Below are 27,743 nucleotides of genomic sequence, written 5' to 3' on the forward strand. Positions count from 1 at the left end.
GGATGATAAATGATCAGGGGTTTGCAGGAATGTAGAATTGAGGTTAAAATCAGGTCAGCATGATCTTATTGATAGCAGGGCAGGCTGAATTAGCACAGTGGCTTACTCCTCTTCCTTGTTTATATATTCATAGAACCTTAGAAGCCTCAGAAAATTCTGCATAGGTGGAGGTCTACTTAAATGCTGAGTATAAAAGTGAACCACGGGCATGAGTGTGGATGGTCATCATTCTCATCCTTCACTATGTGGGATCTACTCTGTGTGGGTGTTTCTAAAAATCCCATACATCTTTGTGACTTTACATGCTTGATCCCATGCACCGAGTTAGAAAAGGCAAAGTTGCTATTGTCCCAGTGGGTTGTTCTCTTGTTAGATAGACGCAACTGATGATGAATTTAACCTGAGGGTCACTGCACCTCAGACAAGGGATGAAGTTGGGAAGGCAGGACTTTCATGGTAACCTCAGTCAGTGCAGGAACTGAATCTGCCTTGTTAGTGCCACTTGTTCATCACAAACCAGCCACCAGAAAACTGAGCTAATTGAGCCCTGAGATATCTGGCAATGGTAAGTAAACTATCATATGTGAGGTGAAACCCAAGGCTGACTACTAATATCAGTGTAGCTGGAAAGCAGAATTAAAGTATATGCAAAGTGGGTGCAAAAGTATGATTTTTATGGCTGACTTGTACATCAGATTCATTTAGAGGCTGTGATTGGCATTTCTGAAAGTTGTTTATTTATTTGTATAGATTTATGACTAGCTAAGCGAAAAAAGATTTTAAACAAGTAGAGTTTCAATGTTTCAATAGTTTTATGAGCTCACAAGAGAATCAAGCTTTTGAAGAAGATTGGAATGGTTGTTTGCTTATTTGGATAATTTTGTGAGCATATTAAAGATTTTCCAATGTTATTGTAGGATTCATAGTTCTGTTCATAGCAGATACTGGATGAGTAGGCCTTATATGGTATGGAGAAAGTGAGGACTGCAGATGCTGAAGATCAAAGTCAAGAGTGTGATGCTGGAAAAGTACAGCAGGTCAGGCAGCATCCGAGGAGCGGGAAATTGATGTTTTGGGCACAAGCCCTTCGTTAGAATTTCCTGATGAAGGGCTTTTGCCCAATATGTCAATTCTTCTGCTCCTCGGATGCTGCCTGACCTGCTGAGCTTTTCCAGCATCACACTCTTGACTTTCATGGGATGGACTTGACTTGGGAAGCATATGAAGAGTCATGAATTTGATGTAAGTGGCCATAGAAGGATATGAGGTGATATAGGTATTGATGAGGATGAGAATTTGGATATCTAACTCTCATTTATAAAACTGACATGATGTCCCTGGGAGTGGAGGTGGCAGGCCCGAATCCAGTCCCCTTTCCACATTGAAATTAGAGTGGAAGAGCACTTCTAGGCAGGATGTGGAACCACAGTGTTGGGAAATTGTTTACATCACAATTCCTTCTTTGAAGATGAAAACCCAAGTTTATATTGTTTGTCTGATGATAGGTAGCCCTATAAAGGGCATTCATGTATATTTTGCACTGACTGTTCACAAGACAGGTAGAGATAGCAAGGTTACTACATCTGTCTTGAACAAACAGTTGTAGCCTTTACTATCATTGCTGCCACTGAATCCTGTATAATTTGTTTTATTTATCAGAATTCTATCAAAATGTCTATTCCATGTTTTGGTCACTATTTAGATAATAGGACTATTAATATGTCCCCTCTTCCCCAAAAACCTAATTTTACTTTGAACCTCTGTTCCCCAGTCCTATTGTCAATAATTTCTTTCTTGACTGGATATTTTATTTACACAGGTCTGTATGGTCACTTCGTAGACTCACCATTTTAACACTGGGTCTATTACCACAAAATTAAACATGCCAATTCATCTTTAACTGAACTATTATTTGATATCAGGCTGAACATGCTGTGGCCAGTCTTCCCCCAAGCATCAGATGCTCGTGCTCTTTGGCCCCTTTCTCCTCTACTCATATAGATCATCTTCCAAACCAAGACCTGTATCTGTTCTTTCTATATCTTGCAGTCAGCATGTTGCTACAGGAAACTTACCTTATACTTGCTGGCTAAATACTCTGTTTCCTTGACCATAACGTGAACCAGGTCTTAGGACTGTTCGGCATCTGGTTAACCATTGACTTACTTTAACTTAATTGTTTTGATAGGTGAGTTTTTGTTTTGTTATCTTGGACTCTGTGGTGTCTTAACATGTGAACATGTTGAATGTTGAGCAATTTGACATGCCTAGATCTCTTTAAGCTTTGGATGTTTAATCATGGCTGAAATTATAACTCCCCATTACAGAATTAAACAAACAGATTGGTAATACATTGTATGCAAAATGTTCATATTTTCAGTTACTGTGCTCTAATATTAATAAGGAAAACATATTTACTTGTAACTGAATATTAATATGGATTTATTTTGATTTTGTAGGTATTTGGACTTCATTCAAATGCAGATATAACTTACCAGACTAATATGGCAAATGAAACTCTTAACACGATAGTCAACATTCAACCTAAGGATAGTGGAGGTGGTGAAGGAGAGACCAGAGAAAGCATGGTCCAACGCCTTGCAAATGAAATGTTGGAAAAGCTACCACCAGACTATATTCCACATGAGGTAAAATACTCATGATCTCAGACTTTTTGTTTTTTATTTTGAGATGTAATTATGTATGTTCTTTGACTTAAACCTATTGTAGATAGTCATTAAAGTGAAGGCTATATGAGTTCACTGCCAGAGAGTAAAATGAAGGTGAAAGAAAAAATTAACACTTGAAAATTAACAGAATAGATTTGGATACGAAAGCCATTCCTTCATCTTATTCTTTGAAAGAAAATCTTAAAATGTTCACAGTATCTATTTCTTAATTCTTGAATGAATGACGTGGAGCTGTCATCATCTGCAAATTGCAATGTATAGAGGTAGCAAGTTACTATCCCTGAATTCAGTAGAATTCATGAACATATTTTCTCATTAGATATGTAGGGTTTTGATTTCACAGTTTACATTGAATGCATGACCAAGTTTTCCTTAACCATTTCTATTCAAGTTGTTAATGCTATGAACATGTTCCTATTTAGGAAGAGTGCATTGCTCTTAGTATTGCTTGTGCCCACTCAAAGAAAACTCCTATTTTGTTTATTGTCTACCTTGTTCCAATTCTGCTGTATCCTATGATTGATGTATGGCGAGTGACAACTGGGAAACAAAGAATTGAGGTAATGAATACAGTTCAGTCAAGAAAAGATTTGCAGGAGGCATACATTCTCAGTATATCTGTGTAGATTTGCTCTTGGATAGAAGGAGCCTGAGACTGAAATTTGAAATGAAATGGAAATTGTCCTTTGGGGCAACTTTCCCTTGTTTTGAGGATGATGTCTATGCAGAATGCCTGCTGGCATTCTGAAGATGCCCTGTGCAGCAGCCAACAATCATTCTGGAGATGTTGGAGAAGGTGAAGATGATGGTGTGATTCTCCAATAGGAACCTAGATGTCCCAGTGGGAGGGGCTGATGCAGATGAGTGGTGTTCTCTTCCTAGACTTTACCAGCTTAGTCGCAGGTTGCCACCTGGATCAGTGTAATCTCTGTACTGCAGAGGAATGGATAGCAATGCCACAAGAAGGTCAGTGACCTTTGCTGTGCCAGGATAAATGTCATATACTTCTCTCTGATATTTTATACTCACTCTATCTCTGCAATTGCACCTTCCTCCCACCAAGGCTCGTGCTCTCCCACACTCATTATTGCTGCAGCATCTTCTTTCACTTACTCCAAGGGAAGGTAATTGCCTAGTGATATTGTTACGCAACTAGAAATTCAGAAATCCAGGATTATATTCTGGGGACCTGGGTTCAAATCCCACCATGGTGGACTTTCAATTCACTAACAATCTGGAATTAATAGTCTAATGATGATCCCGAAACCATTGTCAATTGTCAGGAAAAAATCCATCTGTTTCACTAACATCCTTTCAGGAAGGAAATCTGCCACCTTACCTGGTCCTGTCTACATGTGACTCCAGACCCATAGAAAAGTAGTTAACTCTTAACTGCTCCCTGGGCAATTAAGAACGATCAATAAATGCTCATTTCTTCCCACTACCTTTATCTCTAATCCTGCACTCCCTTGGAGCGCCTTACCACCTCTTGACCTCCAGCAACAGCAGTCATTCCTATGCCACCCACTTACACCTCACTCAATGTCTCTCATTTAAGAAGAGTGCAGAAAGGTGCTGGAGGGGTGCCTGACATCATGGTTCTCACCCAGAATGGAGGGTGATTCCTGTAACTTGCAGAAGACCAGGACTGTTCCTATTGGGGATGCCAAGGCATCTGTCTTGCCAACCGAGTAAACAACACAGTACACACCACTGCATCTCTCACATTAACCCCGCTGTTAATGTCATCCAATGCACACCATATCTAACCACTGGCTGTAACGCCTTACTCCCTTCTGTCTTGCCAGGAGGATGTGCATGACCTTGTCAGAGGAAAAGCCTGCTATGCCAGGAACTATTTCTTCACTCTCTGAAAAGGACTCCTGAGGCATCAGGGGAAGAATCAGCAAGGCTGCCCCCTGCACCCTGCACCAGCTCAGATACTGAAATCTCACTGGGAATGTCAACCTTAGGCAATGGGACTAATTTGGGAAAGTGGAGCCAGTCTAGGTAGTCATATATTTTTGGAAGTACAGATGCAAGAATTGAATAGCCTCTTCAGTACTGTATGAATCTTTGAAAATATGGGAGCACAATCTGGTGAGCACCTCACTGTCAAAAATGCCCCAGGTCACTGGCACAGAGGAGAAGATGACCCTGTTGTATCAGCAGTGAGGGGGTCCATCAGGTCACATGCACAGGCAGGACCAGGAGCCGCAGACAATTATGTGGGAGGTAATGGCCTTCATTACCCAGATACTGCAGGAATGCAGCTCCACAAGCTATCATGAGGATCCAGCTGCCCCTGAGCATGTGACTGTCTCGCTGTTTCCAAAGACAGGTTGGAAACTGCTGTGAAGAGCCAGGTTCAAAACCGTCAGGATCTGCTAAAGATGTGCAAACACCTGGACTCCATCATCTCGCCATTGGTCTTCAAGACTGAAGGCATGGTGACGGGGAGGTGGAGGACCTAGCATGGATTCCAGTTGCCCTTCCCCACAAGGATATATGGCAGTGCCAGGAGGCATCCAGCTGGAGGAGGAACCACAGACTGGCCCCTCAGATCTTCTCTCAGAACACTCCAGAGGTGGCCAGGCCCTCTGCCTTGACCCTGTCTGCCCCACTCCAATGCTTGGAATTTCAAGCTGAGGAGGGTCAACTTGCCTCCGGCAAAAAACTCTTAGCATGTTGAGGTCATCCAGATACATATGCCGCTTGGGTTGCCCCTTCCAAATCTCCAAAGCCAATGGGTTGTACTGCTGAACATTGATGGCACGGGTGAAAGCATGCTGTATACAAACTACAACCTTTTTATAAGTGTGTTTGGTCTGTATGGCATATGTATCTTTGAGTCTGTGTGTAGTCCTGAATGTAACTGTGCTCGGATGATCCCTAAATTAATGTCCATGCAGAATGTAACTTATATTGAAGTCTGTGTTTAGAGGCTGCTGCAGCATTCGCAAGCAAGATGAGCAAGGCACATATAAGGCTATGGGTTATGTTAATTCTATTGCTTTTCATACTAAAACATGGTCTCGGTGTCCAGAAGTGTTGCTGTGAATGAAGTGGGCAGGGAGCTTTGCAGCACACAGGATCAGATCGCTAGCGATTAGGGAATCCTCAGGTCTGTATTAATGTTGTTTCCCCTTGAAAGGGCTTCACACTGGTAGGTCTTGCAGCCCCTCCCCCACATGTTGAGAAATTTACCCCTCCCAATCTGAGCGTGGTCACTCTTATTTACTTTCTCATTGCATTCTGCAGAATTCCAGCATGCTGGAAAGTAACAGAGAATCCTCTTCAGTCAGTGTCTTATAGCACCCATCTCTATCTGCTAGTGAGACTAAGGGCAAACTACAGCTGGTCAAATCTGAGCTGGACATCTGTCCAAGCACACACAATTTCCTTACAGCAGTCTTTCAATGCACATTTAGGCTTCCTAAGGATCATGAAAGTAGGTCGGAGAGGTGCCATGTAGGTCATGAGGTGTAGGCAAATGCCAGATGTCAATATCCATGGACAAGGCTTGCGTGTTGTTGCTGCCCATGGATTACATCCTGAGATGCTGTTAGGTGCTGAGCAGTATGGAAACTGTGAGCTGGAGTCACCATGTATTCCATGTCAAAAGTTCCTGATACCTAGTTTGTTCAACATTTTACGTAAGCTCGGAAGCCGAATATTAATAAGGTAAGTTGTGCCAGTAATAAGGTGTTTAATAAGCTATAATCTCCCTTATTGGTAACTTGCCATTGCCTAGCAAGAAATCACCTCACTGCTTGGCAGCTGCATTAAAGTCATAGCCAGTTACTCGTAATGTCTAAATAAACTTGGCCAGACTTCTCACACACTTCTACCACAAACCTCACTGCAGGCTATGTCATTTAGGCCCCTGTGAGAATTAGCCCATTGTGTCTCACACAGGCATGCAGCTTGATTGACTAATATGTTGCCATTCTGAATAATTGATAATAAACTCCTCCTAGTCATTAATGTCAATGCTGCTGCACTTCAAAGAGAGCTTCAAGTGTCTATGCAGCGTTTTCTTTCTTCTTCCTGGAATCCTGGCCATTTTAGAATTGAGAACAAGGCCTACTGAAGGAGATGTTTTATGGCCATGTGGGCGCAGTGTCCAAACCATTGTGTTAATTTTGCTGGTGTACTGCTTGATTGTTTCTGAAGCTGACTTCATGAAGAAGACTAGCATTAGTTTGACTGTCTTCCCCTTGAATCCAAAGGATGCAGTGGAAATCTCATGATGGAATTTCTCCAACATTCTTACATGTTGCTAATACACAATCCATGTCTCACTGCTGAAGTCAGACTCCCCTGATGCAAGCCTACTCATTAATGGTGCCATAGAATGACATGCCATTGAAATCGGTTGCTCAATTCAAACACCTACTACTGTGGTTTGTAGAAGACTGAGTTGGTGCAGTTAATTAGGGGTAGGATCATCTTGTCAATGGTGGTCTTTTAAGAAAGATGGCAGCCTGTGTTTGGAAGGTACTCAATGTATTCCGGAAACTTTGCCGAAAATATATTAATGGTGGAATATGTGGCTGTTTCAATAATGTCCAAAGACAGACCAATTCCCTCATACGCAGAATTGAAGAGATCAGGAATGGTTGGCAAATATTAAGCTAAGTTGACAATGAAGTTGCAGCTAATTACCACCTATAGATAAAGTATTTCTATAGTGGTGAATTTAGTTTTAGCACAGAGATTGGTGAGTTTTCTATCTGGGATATTTATGAGCAAAACAATACTCAAGGCATGACTGATCTTAAAAAATTGACACCTGGCTTTTGACCAAGAAAATCCAAACTCTTTGTCCTTACTCACCACTGAGGTCAGACTCCCCTGCCGCAAGCCTAGTCATTAATGGTGCCATAGAATGACATGTCATTGAAATCAGTTGTTCAATTCAACAATAAAAAAAACCCCTCTTGTTCCTTTTTGGCTACTTTTGGGAACAGGTGTCGTGGAACAGTTTCCAACCTGATAACCCTGAAGTAGTGAGAAGATGGGAGAGGATAATTTCAATCCTCCTAAAATGTTATTTGTACGAAAGTTGATCCCCATCTTTTGAGTAGGAGTTTTTAGTCATAAAAACCTGGCTTATTTATGGTATTGACACTGCAAGGACAGCTGACCTTTGAAGAGGTGAATAGTCACTGTCAACTAGATTGTAAATAATATTGGGGTTGTCACACAGCCTTACCTCATATTGGGGCAGACTTTGACAGGGACTATTTGAGATGTCCCACTGGAAGCAGTTGCAGAACTGTGATGAAGATCTTTGAACATTCAATTCTCTAGAACACAATGACAGAGCCTGGCAGCACAATCACAAAACCTGACAATTTACTAAGTGAAATGCTTTGCTTGGGTTAGTGCATCCAATGACTTCCTAGGATACTTCACATTTTTCTTTGATCTGACAGGCAACAAAGACACGTTAAATGGTTGCCACTGCCTATCCACTGCCATCCCTTTAAGTAACATCTCCCAGTTTATCATAGCCAGCTCACACCTGATCCCCTATTGCATTTTTCTTTATTTAGTTACAGGATCCTTTTGTTCCAGAAGATCACATATTTCTCTATTCTGGTGACAATGATCCTCAAACCCAAGGGTCCGGAAAAAAGTATCTAGTTCAGCAGCCTTTATTTGTTCCCCTGTTCTGGAAATTTTGTTGAGTGTGTGAAGATTTCCCAGGTTGGCTGTCAGCTAAGCTTCAAATTCCTCTTCTTGATCAGTCTTCTGTATGGCTGAAACATTGACACCTTTCCTCTTGGGCTTTAGATTACTTACAGTGTGGAAACAGGCCCTTCGGCCCAACAAGTCCACACCGACCCGTAACCCACCCATACCCCTACATTTACCCTTCACCTAACACTATGGGCAATTTAGCATGGCCAATTCACCTAACCTGCACATCTTTGGACTGTGGGAGGAAACTGGAGCACCCAGAGGAAACCCACGCAGACACTGGGAGAATGTGCAAGCTCCACACAGTCAGTCGCCTGAGGCAGGAAATGAACCCGGGTCTCTGGCACTGAGAGGCACTAACCACTGTGCCACCGTGCCGCCCAGGTTCTTACAATATTTGGAAGAAATGATTATAGACATCACTTAAAAGTCACTACATGCTAAAAGGATATTTTCCCTTGTGTGAAAGACTAGAATTCAGAGATACTGCTTATGAGTAAGTACAAAGATGTGGAGAGTTCTTTTTTCAGTGGGTCATGAGTCTGTGTGTGGAATTTTCTTCCTAGAGAGCAATGGAGGCAGAGTCATTGAATATTTTTAAGACAGAGTTATGGGAGTCAAACGGTATATTGGATAGCTAGGTAAGTGGGTTAAGGATGGCTGGACAATCAGATCAGCCATAAACAAATTGAATGATGGAGCAGGTTGGAGAAGCCATGGGACCCTCTTGCCCTCAAATTTGAGCTGATCAAGATATAATCCAAGAAGTGCTTGTGATGTGATCTGGAATACCTCTGTGTGGTTTCGTATTTGTTGTACTGATGGAAGAGGATACTTGTTGTAATGAGCCACACAGAGAATACTTTGTCAGCAGGAGGACACCATTTGTACTGGCATTTTCCATATCACTTTTCCCCATGGTTCTTGGGATTTGGAGACACAGTCAACCCTGGCATTAATGTCCCCTAGAGGAATGATCTTTTCTTCTTTTGGGACAGCCAAAGTAAAGAAATTGGATATCAACCTTGGACCAGGCTGGCATGGTCTGGTATCCATAGCTGCTCCTGGAGGGCGTCCTGTGTTAGTACCACCTCATCCAGCAGGATCTCCAGGACCCTGCCTGCACCAATGTCCCCTCTGTCTGTCATATCTGTGGTGAATGTCAGGAAACATCTAGGACAACGCCAACGTGACAGTGTTTGCCCAGGTTCACAACAGGCTTTAAAAGATGGCATGGGTGCAAGGAATGCTGGTGAATGCCAGGATATGCACTAAGTGGCGAGCTGTTCAGGAATGGTGCATGGTAAGACTGTGTGGAAACTGGATGTAAGAGATGCCATAGGATGGAATACATTATTAATGAGGTGAGTTTGATAAAATATAGCAAAAGGACTCACTCGGTCCCATGGCAACAAACTCTCCACAAAACCTAATCCAAATAGCACAGAAGATAAAAAAGGCAAAAGATTCAGCCCATAGGAATTAATCTCTGTATTTCTACTATTTGGAGATTGTCATTGATTAGATTTGTTTCTTTTTTGCCACTCTCCAACATTGTTTGTTATGGTAATTTTAACAAAGGCAGGAGATGTCTTCCACATCATTTCATTACAAACACTTTTCCATACACTTGCTTTTTAGAGAAAAGATTACATATTAAATGAAAACCACAAAAAAACTTTGTTTATAAATAGTCAGATTTCTTAATCACACAGCAATGCTCTAAAATCATCTGGAAGGTTGACTAAATATCTGATGGCGAATGAAAAATTGTGTCCAATTATTTCCCGATGTGGCATACCATACAATTCACATGCATGAAGGGTGAATGCGTTTAAGGCACCAATCTAGTTTCCAGTATTTCAGTCCAGCTCCTGCGAGATTCATTTTAATAAATTATTGATGGATAGAGCAAATTCTGTTCTGAAGAAACTGTTTAAAAGTTTGCAATGTTTCTTTTAACTTCCACGAGCTAAAGTGTTAGCCTAAAGTTCACAACTATCTCACCATCTCCACACAGTTCCAAAAGGGCACCCTGCTTTAAAAACCTTTGGTATTGATGGGCAATATTAAATTGATCTTTTGTCACGTTATTGGTATGAAGTTACAGATCACATTTAAAGGTATTTTTCATATGAAGCAAGTCTTATTTTACACAATCCTACAATTGATAACTTTGTTTAGATTGGAATGCTTTACTCTGCAGAATCTTTCACTGTATGAGGTTGAGAATTTCTATATTATTTAGGTGCAAAATAAATGTACTGAAATTCTAATGTAGTTACACACTTGGAGGCTTAACCCAGAAAATATTCTGTTTGGATGCTTAGTGTGTATAGGGAATGACTGAATTATTTTGTACCATAAAGGCTGGCAGCTTTACCTTTCTTAGTGATACAGTTCTTCTAGAGCAAGAAAACTAAACTTGCTTTCATGCAATCTACAAATACTGTGAAAGGAGCAGGGAGACACATCCATTCATTATATCCGGAGTGCTTGACAATGATTTTTAAAAACTTCATATCCATATGAAGTATCACTTGAAGTTTAATGAATGTATGCAACATTGGAAGGTGTAATTAACTAAAAAGACCTGCAGCTTTTTAACATTAAGTGCCATATGCTGAAATAACTTCAAACTTATTATGATTTCAAGGTGAAAGCTCGACTACAGAAAATGGGTGCAATCCAACCAATGAACATCTTCCTGCGCCAGGAGATTGATCGAATGCAGCGAGTTCTTTCACGTGTTAGAATTACACTGACAGACTTGAGATTGGCTATAGATGGTAAGCTTTTACTTCCACAATGAAGAAAGGAAAAGCTCATGTGAAATCATTTGGCAGTATTGAATTTGAGTATTGCTGAAAAGCAAAGACATTTTGACAAAAGGTTTATCTTACACGCACCAGTAGAATCATAGAATCCCTACAGTGTGGAAACAGACCATTCAGCCCATCGAGTGCACGCTGACCCTCCGACCAGCTTCCCACCCACACCCACTCCATCTTTGTAATCCTGCATTTTCTATAGATAATCAATCTAGCCTGCACATCCCTGGTCACTTTGGGGCAATTTCTGATGGCCAATCCACCTAACATGCACATCTTTGGTCTGTGGGAGGAACCCTTAGCACCCGGAGGAAACCCACACAAACACAGGGAGAGCATACAAACTCCACATGGACAATCGCCTAAGCTGGAATTGAGCCCAGGTCCCTGGCTCTGTGAGGTAGCAGTGCGAACCACTGAGCCACCATGCCACCCACTTAAGAAATATCAAATTACAGGGAAGACTATATTCATACTATATGAGCAGAAAGTGACAAATGACATTCCAGCAGAATCTTATTGATAGCTGTGTTGCCATGGAAGATGCATCAGTTAATAATAACTGACAGTTAACAGCCAAACTTTATCCAAATTTTAAAAGAGCTGGTTAACTCTGATTGGTCAATACATTACCCTGAGAAGTGAACCAGAGAATGACTGTCATCTGTCTGTCTTTATACTATTGAAACAGGCACAGTCTGTGTAGATGCTCTTTTTGTTTGGAAAGAACAGGACCTTGGAAAACATAGCTCCTTGTACACAGACATGTGCCATACATTGGGCCCAACTGACAAATCTAAATCGGTTGTCAGCATAATTTTTTGCATACTCAGGGTTATGTAGCAATTGATGTGTAATTGCAGAATCACATCTAATGTTGGATACTTTACAGTACGTTTTCCAAGCATGGCCTGGTTATGTATAGTGTGCATCTTGCTTGTTGCAAACAGCTGAGAGATTATGCTGTTTACTTTGATCTGTTGATTTTTGGGCCATACAATGTACTTACCTAGTATCTCACAAATGAGTAATGAGATGGATGAATATCAGAGCCTTCACCTGATTCCCATATCTGAATAATTTTCATTGATGTATATTTGGATGTGTTTTATCCAACGAGGTTAACATGAACATCATCAGAATAATCTTTCATCAGAGGCTTCTTTGCATAACTGTTTTTCTGAGGCATCAAAATGAACTATAATCAAAAATACATTTGCATCATTTTAGTATGTGATTGTACTTTTCTTCAAATTGGTTTGAAATGCATCGATTTTAAGAGTGAAGGATTTTACTCGAAACTTGTCATCTGGAGAAAGCTTTCATCAGCATTAAATGCATCACAATCATTGATCTTTTTCTAAATCTTTTCCCTTTATTCACACACTTGCAGTTTACATCTGGGAGGTTTTCTTTTGCCTTGAATTAGATTTTAGTTTTTTGATTTTCGGATTTGAGACAGATGTGAAAGATGAACTAACGGCGGAATAAGAGGGTAGGTTAGCTTGGCTAGATCGAGGTAGCTAATTTATAATGCAGAGTGATGCCAACAAATCCCACATCGCTGAGGTCACCATGAAGAACTTTCCTTCTTAATTTCTCCCTCTCCTGAGGCATGGTGACCCTCCGGTTCAATCACCACCAATCATCTCTCTATTACGGGTGAGCAACCCTATAGTCTGGGAAGACTGTGATAACTTTACCACTTACCTGTGGGGCCCAGGTCATTTTGTGCAACAAATCTAATAAATGATTGCAAGATTCTAACTTCTCACCATCTCTAGATCCTCCATTTTCTCCTTCAGAGTGCCAGCTTCTCTCTCTGTGTTACCTTTTTCACTCTTGTCTGAATGAAGATGAGAACGAGATTGATAAGTGAATCATAACTCTCAGCTATAGCTGAAGTAGCCTTTTTTTGTGCATCCTTTCTAGTGTCGGGGTGATGTTTTGGTGTGGTAGAATCAGGGCACAAAAATGATTCAATCACAATCCAGGAATTTTAGATTAGATTACTTAGAGTGGAAACAGGCTCTTCGGCCCAACAAGTCCACACCGACCCGCCGAAGCGTAACCCACCCATACCCCTACATTTACCCCTTACCTAACACTACGGGCAATTTAGCATGGCCAATTCACCTGACCTGCACATCTTTGGACTGTGGGAGGAAACCGGAGCACCCAGAGGAAACCCACGCAGACACAGGGAGAACATGCAAACTCCACACAGTCAGTTGCCTGAGGTGGGAATTGAACCCGGGTCTCTGGCGCTGTGAGGCAGCAGTGCCACTGTGCCACCGTGCCGCCCATGGCGGAGGCGCAGCAACAAAAGAACCAAATTGCTGCATCAAGGCAATAATCAACTGCAGCATGGCCACAAGGTTAAATAAAAGATCACTTCAATTTCTCAATTGGTTCATTCCAATGTTGACATGCAGAGGAGCCATTCTGTATCCAGAATGGAATATCATCTTTGGTGAAGACACCCTAGAGACTCAAAATAATTGGATGTTTTGTCTCTATTTTCTTTAGCTAGGATTCCAGGCTGTGTAATCTTCTGAGATGTAGCAGGTCACATTCACTTCTGCATCATCTATCCTAGCGGAAGAGGTGAACGGTTGTGGTTGCTATGGGCCTGGCTGGCTCTCTTGAGTATGAGGTTCTTCTTTATTACAGTGAAATAACTGTCACCATTCAGTAATTGTTTTAGCCACCCTGCAGGCTGCTGCTGCTTTTTTTTTCTTCCAAAATCTACTTTCAAATGTTGTCTTCAATTTTAACAGGACTCTACATAATGAGAGAAATAAATCGTAGATAGCTTCTTTGAATTTAATCCTTTATGTTTACAAGTAAAGTAGAAGTAAGGAAAATGAATACATACATTCCAATAGTGTATTTTTGCCGGATGTCAAAGGAAGGGAGGGGTGTTTTGACATTTTATTCATTTTTAGTAAATAAGTTTATTTTGGAAAACAATAAAAGGCATTTTTATTTAGTGAGCATAGCATATGATCATGCAAATGGAGGATATGTGACATTGAGGAAATGTTTTTGATCTACATTGTTGCACTGCAGTTAATCAGGATGAGACATAGGATTCTAGGTAACTGAGTATGGCATTTCTTAAATGATGGCTGGGGAAACCCTGAAGCTTTCTGGTAGTGTTTAATATTCAAGCAGGGTTGCTTTAATAATTGCGTAACCATATATGAATATTTTTGTGATCAGAACAAACATTTCATTTTTGGACAATTTTTTTCCCCTGTTTCCTTTATTTTTCAATTGATTATGCAAAAAATTGAAATTTGGTCATTCTTTTTTCATATTTAGAGGCCACATGATAATACAAAGCTTTACATTGTAGCTTACTCAGTATATGTCTTAATCTGACTGTGGGCCCAGTTAAGGATGCTTGCATGGATGACACTATTAGAATGGTTTACAATCACAACTAGCTTCTGGAGCTTAGTGAATTGAATTGATTTGAATTGAATTGATTTGAATTTATTGTCATGTGTACCGAGGCACAGTGAAAAGCTTTGTCTTGCGAGCAATGCAGGCAGATCACATAGTTAATAAGTGCGAGTGATAACAGCTTTGATATTGAAACATGAAACATGCCAAGCAAATAATGATAATCATATAATCTTTTAGATTATATCCTTTCTTAAATGCATGTATGATTGAATTGAGAAAGGAGGTATTTGGACGAAACTGGTATAACACAGGATAGGCCTCGTTAGGAGTGTGCAATGGAGATATGTTAGTACTGCATGTATGGAGTTCCACCTCTTTCCTGTCCTCTGCCATTTTGATCAATGCAGGAAAGGGGCCAAGTAGCGACCTCATTTGCTGCATTCACATATTTTCTTGGCTTCATTACATGGATAAACATTTGAGAGCTCTTGCAATTTCCATTGGGCTGGGTAACTTCTGAAGCTGAGTTAGATTTACAATTGCTCAGAGGGTTGTAAACTAAAGGGGTCCCCAATTTGGAGTTGGAACACTGTGGATAGGCAAGTTCAAAATGTATTAACAACTCCCATAATATAATGTAAAGCATTTTGATAAGTTAACAATTTTTTTTAAGATACGGGATATAATTTTAATGTTTCTTAAAAGGTAAGCATTTATTACATTGACCTCTTAATTGAATGAAAACTTTGACACTGTTCCATGGTTTTGAAATTTGAATAGATGGCTGAATTCTTTTAGTTGTGTATTATGAATACTTGGCTGTGATCCATTACACTACTTAATGAATTCAGCTTAGCAGGCATTGTTGACAAAGCTGTCAAAGGGAGTGTGAATTTAGTTAAGTAACAGTACATCTTTTGAAGTGTGTTTGTTTATCTTCAGAGTTTCATAAGAACCTCAAATACCTCCCAGTATTATTTAGGGCTCTAAAGTTCTTAAGATAGTGATTTCAGATGAAGAATTGGAACAAAATGGACCTGAACCAAGGAAGAGAGAGTATGCAGAAAGTCCTGGGAGTGTAAGTATAGTCACAAAAGCAGCCTTTATGTGGCTTTTGAAAGCAGAAAAGTTGGACAATAGAACTATTTATGGAAGAGATTCCAGAACAAAAGGCTATAAAACTGAAAGAACTGGTGCTGCTAGTGGAGCAGAGGTGGTGAGGAATGAAATGTTTTACATGGAGTCAGTAGCTACAATATGCAGGTAAAGGAAACCACTGAGATAGGGTGAGGGGAAGGACAAGGGCGGGGTAAACGATGGAAATGAGAATCTTGGAACCAATTTGCTGGGCACGCAGAACTGCAGGAACTGGGAAAAGGTGGAGAGTGACACAAATACAGGGCTTTGCATGTCTGACATGGGCTGCAACATTCTAAGTCAATCATCAAGAGATTTCAGAAATAATGGCATGTGTTATTGAGGTGATTAGTGAGAGAATGTTGGAGGTGGGGCTGGTTAGTTAGAAAGGGAAGGAAAGAAACCATTTATGAAGGTATTCAAGATACAATTACAGAAATGGGATTTGATGATGTGCAACACCATCTGATCTGAGGTGATCCTGTGAGATTATTCAACCTTTTCCATTATAGTGTCAATTCTTGATATCGTGAAAGGATTATTAACTACTTCTTTCTATCCCTGCAGTCCGAGCAATTTGCACCACTTTCTCACACGGCTGTAAACCCATTGGGATCAATACTATCACAAGGTTGAAACTCTAGTGGAACAAACACAGTGAAGGCTGGAGAATCTCAGCAGGACTGACAGCATGAGTGGAGAGAGAAACAGAGTTAATATTTAGTCTGGTATGACTCTTCAGAACATTTTTCAAATCTAAAGACAACTCATACCAAACTTGAAAATTTAACTGTTTCTCTTTCTCCTCAGATTCTGCCAGACCTGATGAGTTTCTCCAGTGTTCTGTGCTTGTTTCAGATTACCACAGCATTTTTATTGTGGAAATTTTACTTTGAAATTTAGTGGGTTAGTTGTAAATCTACTTGCAATGGGACGGAGGGTGGGGATGATTTCATTCCACTATTAAAGCAGAAGAAAATTCAACAATTTCCTTTTAAGAAGCAAAGTTTACTTTAGTATTCATGAAGGATAGGCGAATTGGCATTCAAGATCAATAGTATTGTAGCAGCTGCATTTTAAATAAGTTGCAACTCATAATGAAGAATTGTTTTGAATTCATTCTGAATCTTACACTGGAATCTTTTCAATTCAATTCAATACAGTACAGGTATAGGTCCTTTGGCCCATCAAGTCTGCATCAATTCTAATCCTTATTTAGATCCACCATTTACTGCCCATGCACGGTTTCTAGCCTTCTGTTCACCCTCTGCATTGTTCCTACTCCACTGCCATAACTTTGCCAGAAGGGTAGAATAGATTTAAAGTGATTTCCACTGAACCATCAGCAGAGTTACAATGGCACAGCTGGAACAACTCCAAGCAAAGTCCCTGCCTTCAGACATTCAGCTGTACATCTCGAAAAATCAAAAACTTATCAGGAAGGAAAAAAAAAAGACACGACTGAGTCTTTATTGGACCAAGTTAATTATTCACAAATGAAAATGTCAAGATGGCAATCAAAATGGAAAGTGATTTGTGTCATGCTGTAAGAGATTGGATTTCTAGATAGGAATTCGGTTATTAATTGCCAGTTAATTTAGTCACCAGTGTGGGTGTATCGATAAGAGTCAGCCTGGAAGCATATACTGTTCTGGTGAGTCACAAAAGTCCATGAGGGAAGAAGGTGAGAAAAAGAGTTTTCATAGGGCAAACAGCTTACTGGTTTTATAAAACAGAGAACTGCAGATGTTGGAGATCTGAGACAAAAACTGTTGGTGAAATTCAGCAGGTGTGGCAGCATCTGCGGGAAGAAAGCACAAGTTCAGTGACCATTCAACAGAATGCAGGCTACCAAACCTGCTGAGCTTACTGGTTTTGTTATTCTTTACAAAACATTGCTATTTTATTTTAACCTTCTATTGCAAGGTTACATTATTAGATTGACACTGTAACTCTCCATTAGGTATGTTTAAAGCTTTTCTACCGTTTCCCTCAGAATTTAATTTCCAGTGTGGAAATTTATTTATAAATGTCCAGAGGTGAGCTGATTCCATTTTAACAGCAAAAGAATAGGTTAATTACCCAGGCATTGCATTTTATTTCCATTTCCATAATGTTACAGTTGAACAATAATCTACCCTGACATCTGTGAATGAGTGAAGATGTGCACAGAATGCTGGAAGACACAGGTTTTGATGTTCACAAGGTTAACTAATTTCTGTGCAGACGTGGTCGGTCACAAAGCTGTAACCATTTAAAAATGCACAAGAAGTACAGCTTTCTCCATGGATGTTAATCTGTAATTTACATGTGGAGCAATGTTATTTCTCCCATTTGAAACAAGGTGGTAATGCTTGTTAATAGGATCAAGCGATCAGATGAGATAAAGGGTTCTTCTTAGAATTAATTTTCAGTGACTGAGAACCCTAAAGAACATTTGGAAAAGTGGAGATATACACAGCCAGAAAGTGAATGTTTAAAGTGTAAATTAGTTGCGTGTGAAATAGGTTACTTTACCCTGCATTATGTCAAGTTTCTTGAGTGGTCTAAGAGTTGTAAGTATTTTATTGCATTCCTGGTTTGTGCCTTAAGATGCTAACAGAATTCCTAGCCTCTGACTTGTTCTTGCAGCTCTGTATTTATATGGCTAGTCCAGTTCGATTTCTGGCTAATTGGAACCCTCAAAATGTTGATAGTGGATGATTCAGTGAGATTAATGCTATTGAATGTCAAGCAGAGATGATTAGGTTCTCTCTTGTTGGAAAAGTCATTTTCTGGCAATTGCATGCTGTGCATGCTACTTATCAGCTATCACTGCTGCATATCTTAGAGTCTTAGAATCCCTACAGTGTGGAAGCAGGCTATTCAGCCCATCGAGTCCATACTGACCTTTGAAAGAACATCCCAGCCAGACTCTATCTCCATAAGCCTGCATTTTGCATGGCTAACCCACCTAGCTGCACATCCCTGGACACTATGGGCAATTTAGCATGGCCAGTCCTCCTAACCCACACATCTTTTTGATTGTGGGAGGAAACTGGAGCACACAGAGGGAAGTCATGCCGACATGGGGAGAATGTGCAAACTCCACACATACAGTAGCCTGAGGGTGGAATCAAACCCGGGTCTCTGGCGCTGTGAAGCAGGGCCTAGGACATTAACCTGCAGAGCTCCTGCAGTCATACCCTAGGGCCAGATTAATTTCCTCCAACTACCACAACCATTTTCCATTGTGCTAGGTATGACTGCAAAGAGAGGAAAGCTTTCCCCAGATTTTTATTAATGAGAGTCCTTCTTGATGCCACACTTGATGTCGAAGACAGTCACTCTCACATCATCTCTAGAATTCTTTTATGTTTCAATCGCGAATGCCTTGAGGTCAGGCACTGAGTGGCTCTGGCAGAAGCTAAACTGAGCATCACAGAACAGGTTATTGCGTATAAGTGAGGCTTGATAGCACTTTCGATGACAGCATCCATCACACTATTGATGAGCAAGAGTAGACTGTAGCAGAAATTGGGCCGATTAAATTTCTCGTGCTTTTTTTGTGCGTAGGACATATTTAAGGAATTTTCCACAGTGTTTGATAGATGTCAGTGTTGTATTGGAACAGCTTAGCTAAGGATGCAGCTGGTTCTGGTGCACAGGTCACTCGATAAAACTGAATGGGCTTTCGAGAAAATGGATGAACTATTTGGATGCATTTTCCAATTCTCAAAATTTATTTCAAATAAACTTTAGGCTGTTGTAGCATATGCATTCCTCTACCTACCTGGCATCTTCTGCCTCACAAGCCCCATTCTCTCCCCAACTCCATGACCTCCAATATTTTTGCTTGGCAAGATGGCAGCAGAGTAACACGCTCCAGGCAAAGCTCCTCTGCTTGTCAGTTCCTTCTCCTTTTACTTTCTTGTTTTTTCCCTCTTTACAGCACAATTTTTCTTTTGCACCCCACACCCAACTTTTAAATTCTTAAACTATCCTCCCCCTCCTGGCGAATGGAGGTGAGACGAAGGGAGATCACATATGGCTGGAGACTGGGCAGGCGGAGTCCCAGAGTGAGAGCAGAGAGAGCGTGGGCCGACTCGCGGACCGAGTCCCGGAGTGGGGAGCAGAACGTGTCGCAGCCGGAGTCAGAGTGGGAACAGACTGAGCAGGCTGAGTCCCAGAGTGAGGCGCTGAGTCCCAGAGCAGGGAGCGGAGTGAGGGGTCCTGGTGTGGGGAGCAGAGCAAAGTGCTGAGTCCCGTAGCGGGGAGTGGAGTGATGGACGGAGTCCCAGAGCGGGGAGTGTAGCGAGGGGCCGAGTCCCAGAGGGGAGCGAAGCGAGGGGCTGGGTCCCGGAGCAGGGAGAGGACCTAGGGGCTGGTTCCCGGAGCAGGGAGAGGAGCGAGGGGCTGGTTCCCGGAGCGGGGAGAGGAGCGAGGGGCTGGTTCCCGGAGCGGGGAGAGGAGCGAGGAGCGAGGGGCTGGTTCCCGGAGCGGGGAGAGGAGCGAGGAGCGAGGAGCGAGGGGCTGGTTCCCGGAGCGGGGAGAGGAGCGAGGGGCTGGGTCCCGAGGAGCGAGGAGCGAGGGGCTGGTTCCCGGAGCGGGGAGAGGAGCGAGGGGCTGGGTCCCGGAGGGGAAGAGGCGCGAGGGGCTGGGTCCCGGAGCGGGGAGAGGAGCGAGGGGCTGGGTCCCGGAGCGGGGAGAGAAGCGAGGAGCGAGGGGCTGGGTGCCGGAGAGAGGAGCGAGGGTCCCGGATCCCGGAGCGGGGAGAGAAGCGAGGGGGCTGGTTCCCGGAGCGGGGAGAGGAACGAGGGGCTGGGTCCGGGAGCGGGGAGAGGCGCGAGGGGCTGGGTCCCGGAGCGGGGAGAGGCGCGAGGGGCTGGGTCCCGGAGCGGGGAGAGGCGCGAGGGGCCCGGGAGCGGGGAGAGGAGCGAGGGGCCCGGGTCCGGGAGCGGGGAGAGGAGCGAGGGGCCCGGGTCCGGGAGCGGGGACAGGAGCGAGGAGCCCGGGTCCGGGAGCAGGGACAGGAGCGAGGGGCCGAGTCCCAGAGCGGAGCGAAGCAAGGAGGCGGGTCCCGGAGCGGGGAGAGGAGCGAGGGGCTGGTTCCCGAAGCGGGGAGAGGAGCGAGGGGCTGGTTCCCGAAGCGGGGAGAGGAGCGAGGGGCTGGGTCCGGGTGCGGGGAGAGGCGCGAGGAGCGAGGGACTGGGTCCCAGAGCGAGGAGAAGAGCGAGGGGCTGGGTCTGGGAGCGGGGAGAGAAGCGCCGAGCGAGGGGCCTGGGTAGACGGAGCGGGGAGGGGCCGGGTCCCGGAGCGGAGACAGGAGCGAGGGGCCCGGGTCATGGAGCGGGGACAGGAGCGTGGGGCCCGGGTCCCGGGTCCCGGAGCGGGAAGAGGAGCGAGGGGTCCGGGAGCGGGGACAGGAGCGAGGGGCCCGGGTCCCGGAGCAGGGACAGGAGCGAAGGGTCCGGGTCCGGGTCCGGGAGCGGGGAGAGGAACGAATGGCCCGGCGACAGGAGCGAGGGGCCCGGGTCCCGGGTCCCGGAGCGGGAAGAGGAGCGAGGGGTCCGGGAGCGGGGACAGGAGCGAGGGGCCCGGGTCCCGGAGCGGGGAGAGGAACGAATGGCCCGGGGACAGGAGCGAGGGGCCCGGGTCCCGAACCGGGGACAGGAGCGAGGGGCCCGGGTCCGGGAGCGGGGAGAGGAGCAGGCGGCCGGGTCCCGGAGCGGGGAGCAGAGCGAGAGACCAATCCCGGAAGGGGGAGTGGAGCGAGGGGCCGAGTGGCCGTGCGGGTAGCAGAGCGGGCAGACTGAGTCCTGGAATAAGGAGCAGAGCTAGCGAACCGAGTCCCGTAGTGGGGAGCAGAGTGAGTGCTGGACAGAAGTCACACTACTAGAGGTTTATGGACAGATGTCCCTGTCAAATGGACAACACGATTAAAATAGTAAAATCTGTACCAGTCAAAATAAAATATTATGTGATATCTAGGAATCACTGAATCTATCCAGTGAGTGAGAGTGATTAACAGAAAATGCTAAAATTCAAGTGTCACCTTGGCATAAACCACAGCTCAAAATAATATGAATGATCCTCTTTTAAATTTCATCAACAGGAATTGAGAGTTTGGGTAACCTAACACAATGTAATTTTGTGCTATCAAAGTAGAAATTACAATTGTGGTGGGAGATGGTCCAGCAAATTAACATCCCCCAGAACATTTTATAATTGATAAGAACAACCAAATGGTTTCACCCCACTAGGGTACAAAGAAGTACCCTAATGCTTAAAGAGGTGATACCACTAATACCCTTTCTGTATGATTGGCTACAAAGTTAATTTCAATAACTTGAAAATTAAAATTATATCAGAGGGGTCATGTTACTTGAAAATTAAAACAAAAGAAAGTACATCACTGCTAGTCAAAGAATACATTGCGTAAAGCAGTAGCATGCTATATTAGTTTTTAAGGGGCAGACAGGTTTAAACAAGTATTCAGACTTACAGACTTACATGACAGGATGCTAACTTAGATAGATCATTGGAACTGAGAGATTTTTGGTAGCCAACTATTTTAAATAGGTCAAATTTGTTCTGTGCCCAGGCAGGCTTAACCTCCTCAATGAACAATCAAATGCCTCACTTTAAAGACCTCCTGATTGCTGTCTGGCTTGCTGTGCTTTTCCAGTCTCCTGCTTGTCTCACTTTAAAGAGGTGGCATCAGTAAACTTTGAAGGTGATCTTGATTCAATGCAAGCAACTATAATAAAATTAAACTTGTGATGTATATCAGATGAAATCTAAACAAAAATTCCATGTAGTGCTTGCTTGTCACAAGGGCAACTATTGAGCAAAGAGAAAGTGAGATGTTTATATTTCAAGGCCGTGGATTGTGAAACAGAGCTTGAAATAACATGTTCAAGGCTGCAATTGAAAAGGATGTTGCAGCGATCAATGATCATGTCTCAAAACAGTCAATCAGTGTGAAATGGTTCGAAAAGCTTCACAGAAAAGCATACAGAATAATGCCAATAGAATGTGTTCAGAATAGTTCAAGGAAATACACTCACTACTACACACGGAGGCAAGAACGCTGAGGGACAACATAACCCAAGTCTTTAAAATAATGAAGGTTTAAACAAGGTTATGAATACATATTTACTTGAATAATCAACATAGCGTAGGCTACATAGTACAACAAGTACAGAGAGCTAATTCCAGAATAGATAGATGATTTAGTATAAATTAATACCTTGAAAATGGAGTCACCATTATCTGCTAATAGAACAAACAAAGCACTGTAACAGTGGGAAATCATCATGTTCCTTTAAATGAACATTAATGAGGGAGGGGGGAAGGATGACTGTGAAAAAATAAATTTACAATGGGTTCCATTTGCAAATGCACATTTCTTAATCCAAGATTATATCTTCCTGGCATTTGGCAGGCATATGACCATAAATGCAAACAACGTTACAGATATGCAGGTGAAACATTCTTCTTGGTTCAACAATAAGCATTCCAGCCTCGACTTTCCTTTACATTGGGCGGTTTTATCATGATATGTTTAAAATTGGGCGAACTAATATAAAGGATTGAGGAATCTCAGTTACAAATTATGTTCAGTGCAAAGAATTTCCACAATGCTTTGCGCTGTTTTGAAAACATTGAGCTGGAAGCTGATCCTAATCACAATATTGGCCCCACCCAGTCCCAGATAAATTTAATTACCTTGGTAAATTCTGCTAATCGAACCCCTTATTAATTCTTCAATGAGACTCTTTTATAAAATTCATTTATGGGATATGTGAAGTGATGGCATTGACAGCAAATAATGTTCATTGCCTATCCCAACACTTTTTCAGATAAGCCAAGGGTGAGCCACCCTCTTGAACTGCTAAAGACCATGAGGCTTAGATACACTCAATGTTGCTCGGAAGGAATTTCTAGGGTTTTGATCCAGAGATAGTGAAGAAATATTGATTTACTTCCAAGTAGGGTAAGTCTAGATTAATTGTAAAAACTGGGCAGCATGGACAAGTTGGGCCAAAGAGCCTGGTTTTCTACTGTAACCCCTATGACTCCATGACTATGACAGTGAGTTACTTAGAAGGTAACTTGCAGGTGGTGGTTTTCCCATGCATCAGCTGTCCTTATTCTTCTGGGTGGTGGAGGCAATAGATTTGGAAGTCACTATCAAAAGAACCCAATCAAGTTCTTGCAGTGCATACTGCTGCCACTATGTGATAGTGGAGGAGAAATGGGGAATGTAAGCAGACCAGGACCAATACCAGGCATACATAAAATCAGCTGTCAACCTGGTGGAAATGCAACAGGATTACGTTTATGCCAAACAGTGGCTGGAACATGTTATAGAAGAGCAACATGATTCTCCAATCAATGAATTACATCAAATTTTTGCAGTCCTGCTGCAGCCTGTCAGGAATGGTGATGGACATTTAAATTAGAGGATAACGCTCCCCAACCTCAATGATAGAGGAGTCCATCATTGTTTATACCATTTAATGTTCATACCATTTTTCTTATTACACTTTTTTAATGTGGTGATAATTGGCTAGATTGAATTTGCCTCACTATTTGTGAACAGCATCATTTTCTCCATAATTAAGTCAACACCACTCTTGTAGCTGTGCTGGAATAGTTTGGCCACACTAGTTCGAGCATATCCTCAATACTACAGCTTCAATATTGTCAGCAACCGTGGCCTTTGCTCTGTCCAAAGTGCTGGCAACCATTTCTTGACATCATTTGGAAAATTTTATAATTGTTTGAAGATTGTGATTCTGGGGACTTAGGAGGCCAAACTTAAATTTTCATTCAACACTTCTAAATGAAGATTGTTGCAAATGCATCAAACCTGCCTTTTGCACCAATGTTGGACTCCCCTATCATTGAGGTTGGGGAGCTTTATCCTCTAATTTAAATGTCCATTACCATTCCTGACAGGCTGCGGCAGGACTGCAGAATTTTGATTTAATCCACTGATTGTAGAATCACGTTGCTCTGTCTATAACATGCTCCAGCCACTGTTTGGCATATATGCAGTCCTGTTGTATTTCCACCAGGTTGACACTTGATTTTATGTATGTCTGGCATTGCTCCTGGCTTCCTTACATTTCCCGTTGAACAAGGACAGTCCCTTGATTTAATGATAATGGTAGAGTGACTTTTACGCCAAGCCATGAGGCTGCAGGTTGTGGCAGAATGCCATTTTGTTACCTACAGAGCCTCAATGCTGTTCGGTTTTGAGCTGCTAGGTCTATTCTGACACTATCACAGTTGACACAATGGGGTCGGGTGGGGGGGGTGGCAAATAACATGATAGAAAGTGTCCTTAGAAGATGGGATTTCATCACTACATTTCTTTGGTGGTTCTTTCTATCACAAGTGTCATGGGCTGATGCATCAGAGTTTCCACCTAGTTGGTTCTCTCATCAACTTGCAAAAGCCCAGCCTGCCAGATAAGCAAATTTCTTCATCTATTGACTACTGTGTACTGAAAACTAGTAAATGCTGTTGTGTAATTTTTAAAAGTCATTTCAGTTATATCAGGTATCTCATTAATGGTGTATTAGACAATCTTTTTACTAAAATTGTTTATTTTTGGCTGTAATAATAAAACTTCATCAGTGTACAACTCTTACACATTAAAATTAGGGTTGGCTTACACAACAATAGGAGGCAATTTTGCCCATCGTGTTTCTGCTTTAGCATAACTCAGCTCGTCTTACTTGCCCACCTTTTCCCTGCAGTCCTGTAATTCTTTTAGATAATCACCCAGTGCCTTAAAGCTATGATTGAATCCACCTCCAATAAATGCCCAGGCCATGCATTCCAGATCCTAACCGGTTATATTGTAAAATAGTTTCTCTTAATGTGGCTTCCAATTCTTCTGCCAATCACTTTAAATTAATGTTCCCTGATTCTCAATCCATTTGTCAGTTTGAACATTTTTCATGATTCTTTCAAGGACACCCATTATATTGAACATAATTCATTGGTAAATGTTTCTTAAATGTGCTCAAATGTACTAGCTCATAGACAATTTTCCATGTAACTAAACAACTGAGTTTAAGTGAAAGCTTGAACCACGAAACAATTTGGAAACAAGTGCAGTTTTGAGTACAGTTTGTGCCCAGGTTGCAATTGAATTCAAAGCAGAAATGTTATTATTTTAACTTGTGCAATTGTTGTTCAGAACATTGAAGAAGTATGTCATCATAGGCTCAGAATTACTTCTCAATTCACTGTACATTAAAAGAAGTAACTTCTTATCTTCAGCAGCTGGGTTATAATTGAACAAATTTATCACAAGTTCCACAGTCCACTAGATATTCTTCATATTGATGTCAACTGATAGGATATTAGATGTGTTCTATAATGGGAAGGAGCTCTGCTCCATCAGTTTACTATCCATATTGCAAATATGTAAACTGACACCGGTCTTTTGAAGAGTACATAAGAAAATTCAATATAATACAGATCTATCATACACTTATTGAATGTATTGTAAATAGAGTATGATTCCTAAGATCATGAAATGCTTGTTATTTTTCCATGTAAGCAATAATTCATGAGTGCCATAATCAATGTGAAGAAAAATAACAGTATTTTACAGTCTCAGGTTATGTAGCCTTTAAACATTATCCTCGTAATGTATCTTATATAAAATATTCATGTTCATATATTCATATTCATGTAGTATGACTTATGTGTAATGTCCATGCTTTGAGTGAAATTACATTTAGAAATAAGAGTCTAAATTAAATATAATGGTTTCTTTTTTTAAAAAAATTGTCCTGTTTAAAAGGATATGATTAAAATATTGTAACTGAGACTGTCCTGAAACACTTAGTGAAGCTACCTTTAGAAAATACAAACAGGAGCATCACCATAAAATCAATCTGAAACTGTACTTTACAAACTATAATATGTTTAAAAATCTGTTTTGTATTCTGAGCTTCATGCTTCTTGTCCATCATATTGGAACAATTACAGCTAAAAACAGGTGGGATTTTTAAACAATAGTCTAAGTATGAGCACTCTGAGGTTAAACTAAAAGATTTTGAAATCATTATATGGAAGACCAACATATAAAATATTTAACATGTTAATTTCCAGTCATCCTAATTGCTATTTTAGCAGAGGCTGTATTCTTTAAATGAAAATGTCAGTACAATTCACATTGCTTTATCAGCCTCCGATATCTAACATAAAACCATTAAGGCTGATTTTGAAAAAGCTGTAGATGCCACGCATAATTTCTGATCAGCATCTAATATATTTAATGCAATTAGTGACAATAAAAAACAAAGTGAATAATCACAAGCAAAGCGATCTAGCCCATTTGCTTCATATTACACAACCATTATTATTCATGATTCGGAGATGCCGGTGTTGGACTGGGGTGTACAAAGTTAAAAATCACACAACACCACGTTATAGTCCAACAGGTTTAATTGGAAGCACACTAGCTTTCGGAGCGACGCTCCTTCATCAGGTGATTGTGGAGGGCTCGATCGTAACACAGAATTTATAGCAAAAATGTGCAGTGTGATGTAACTGAAATTATACATTGAAGAATTGATTGTCTGTTAAGCCTTTCATCTGTTAGAATACAGTGATAGTTTCACTTCTTTCATGTGTAAATCACAAAACCCTTTTTTTTAAAGTTGCATTCTCGGGTTAGCTGTTAACAATGGTGATAGCTAGACAATATGTTGAAAGTGTTAGCCCCCTGTGTTCTCTGTCTATGACCTGATGTTTAGATTGATTCCAATCTAAAAAGTGAAATAACAGAGTTATTTCTATAACAAGCTATCAAAACAAGAAGTAAGTAAGATTCTGTAAATACAGAACAGTGTGGTGCTGTTACATGTATGCAACATGAACCCAAGATTACGGGTGAGGCTGTCTTCATGGGTATGATTTGGACTTGCCCGTGTTGGACTGGGGCGTACAC

General features: G+C 41.8%; 1 protein-coding gene across 2 annotated transcripts in view; it reads left to right on the plus strand.

Annotated features, from left to right (window-relative positions):
• The window catches only part of dnah5l (dynein, axonemal, heavy chain 5 like), a 362,555-nt gene that overhangs the window by 307,987 nt on the left and 26,825 nt on the right, over nucleotides 1–27,743 (plus strand). For both annotated transcript variants that reach the window (XM_043690231.1, XM_043690232.1), the window contains 2 exons: nucleotides 2,460–2,648; nucleotides 11,056–11,188. In XM_043690231.1, coding sequence (XP_043546166.1) covers nucleotides 2,460–2,648; nucleotides 11,056–11,188 — 322 coding nt within the window. The remainder of the gene's footprint in view (nucleotides 1–2,459; nucleotides 2,649–11,055; nucleotides 11,189–27,743) is intronic.

The sequence above is a fragment of the Chiloscyllium plagiosum genome, chromosome 5 (genome assembly GCF_004010195.1).
Source record: "Chiloscyllium plagiosum isolate BGI_BamShark_2017 chromosome 5, ASM401019v2, whole genome shotgun sequence".
NCBI classification, from domain to species: Eukaryota; Metazoa; Chordata; class Chondrichthyes; order Orectolobiformes; family Hemiscylliidae; genus Chiloscyllium; species Chiloscyllium plagiosum.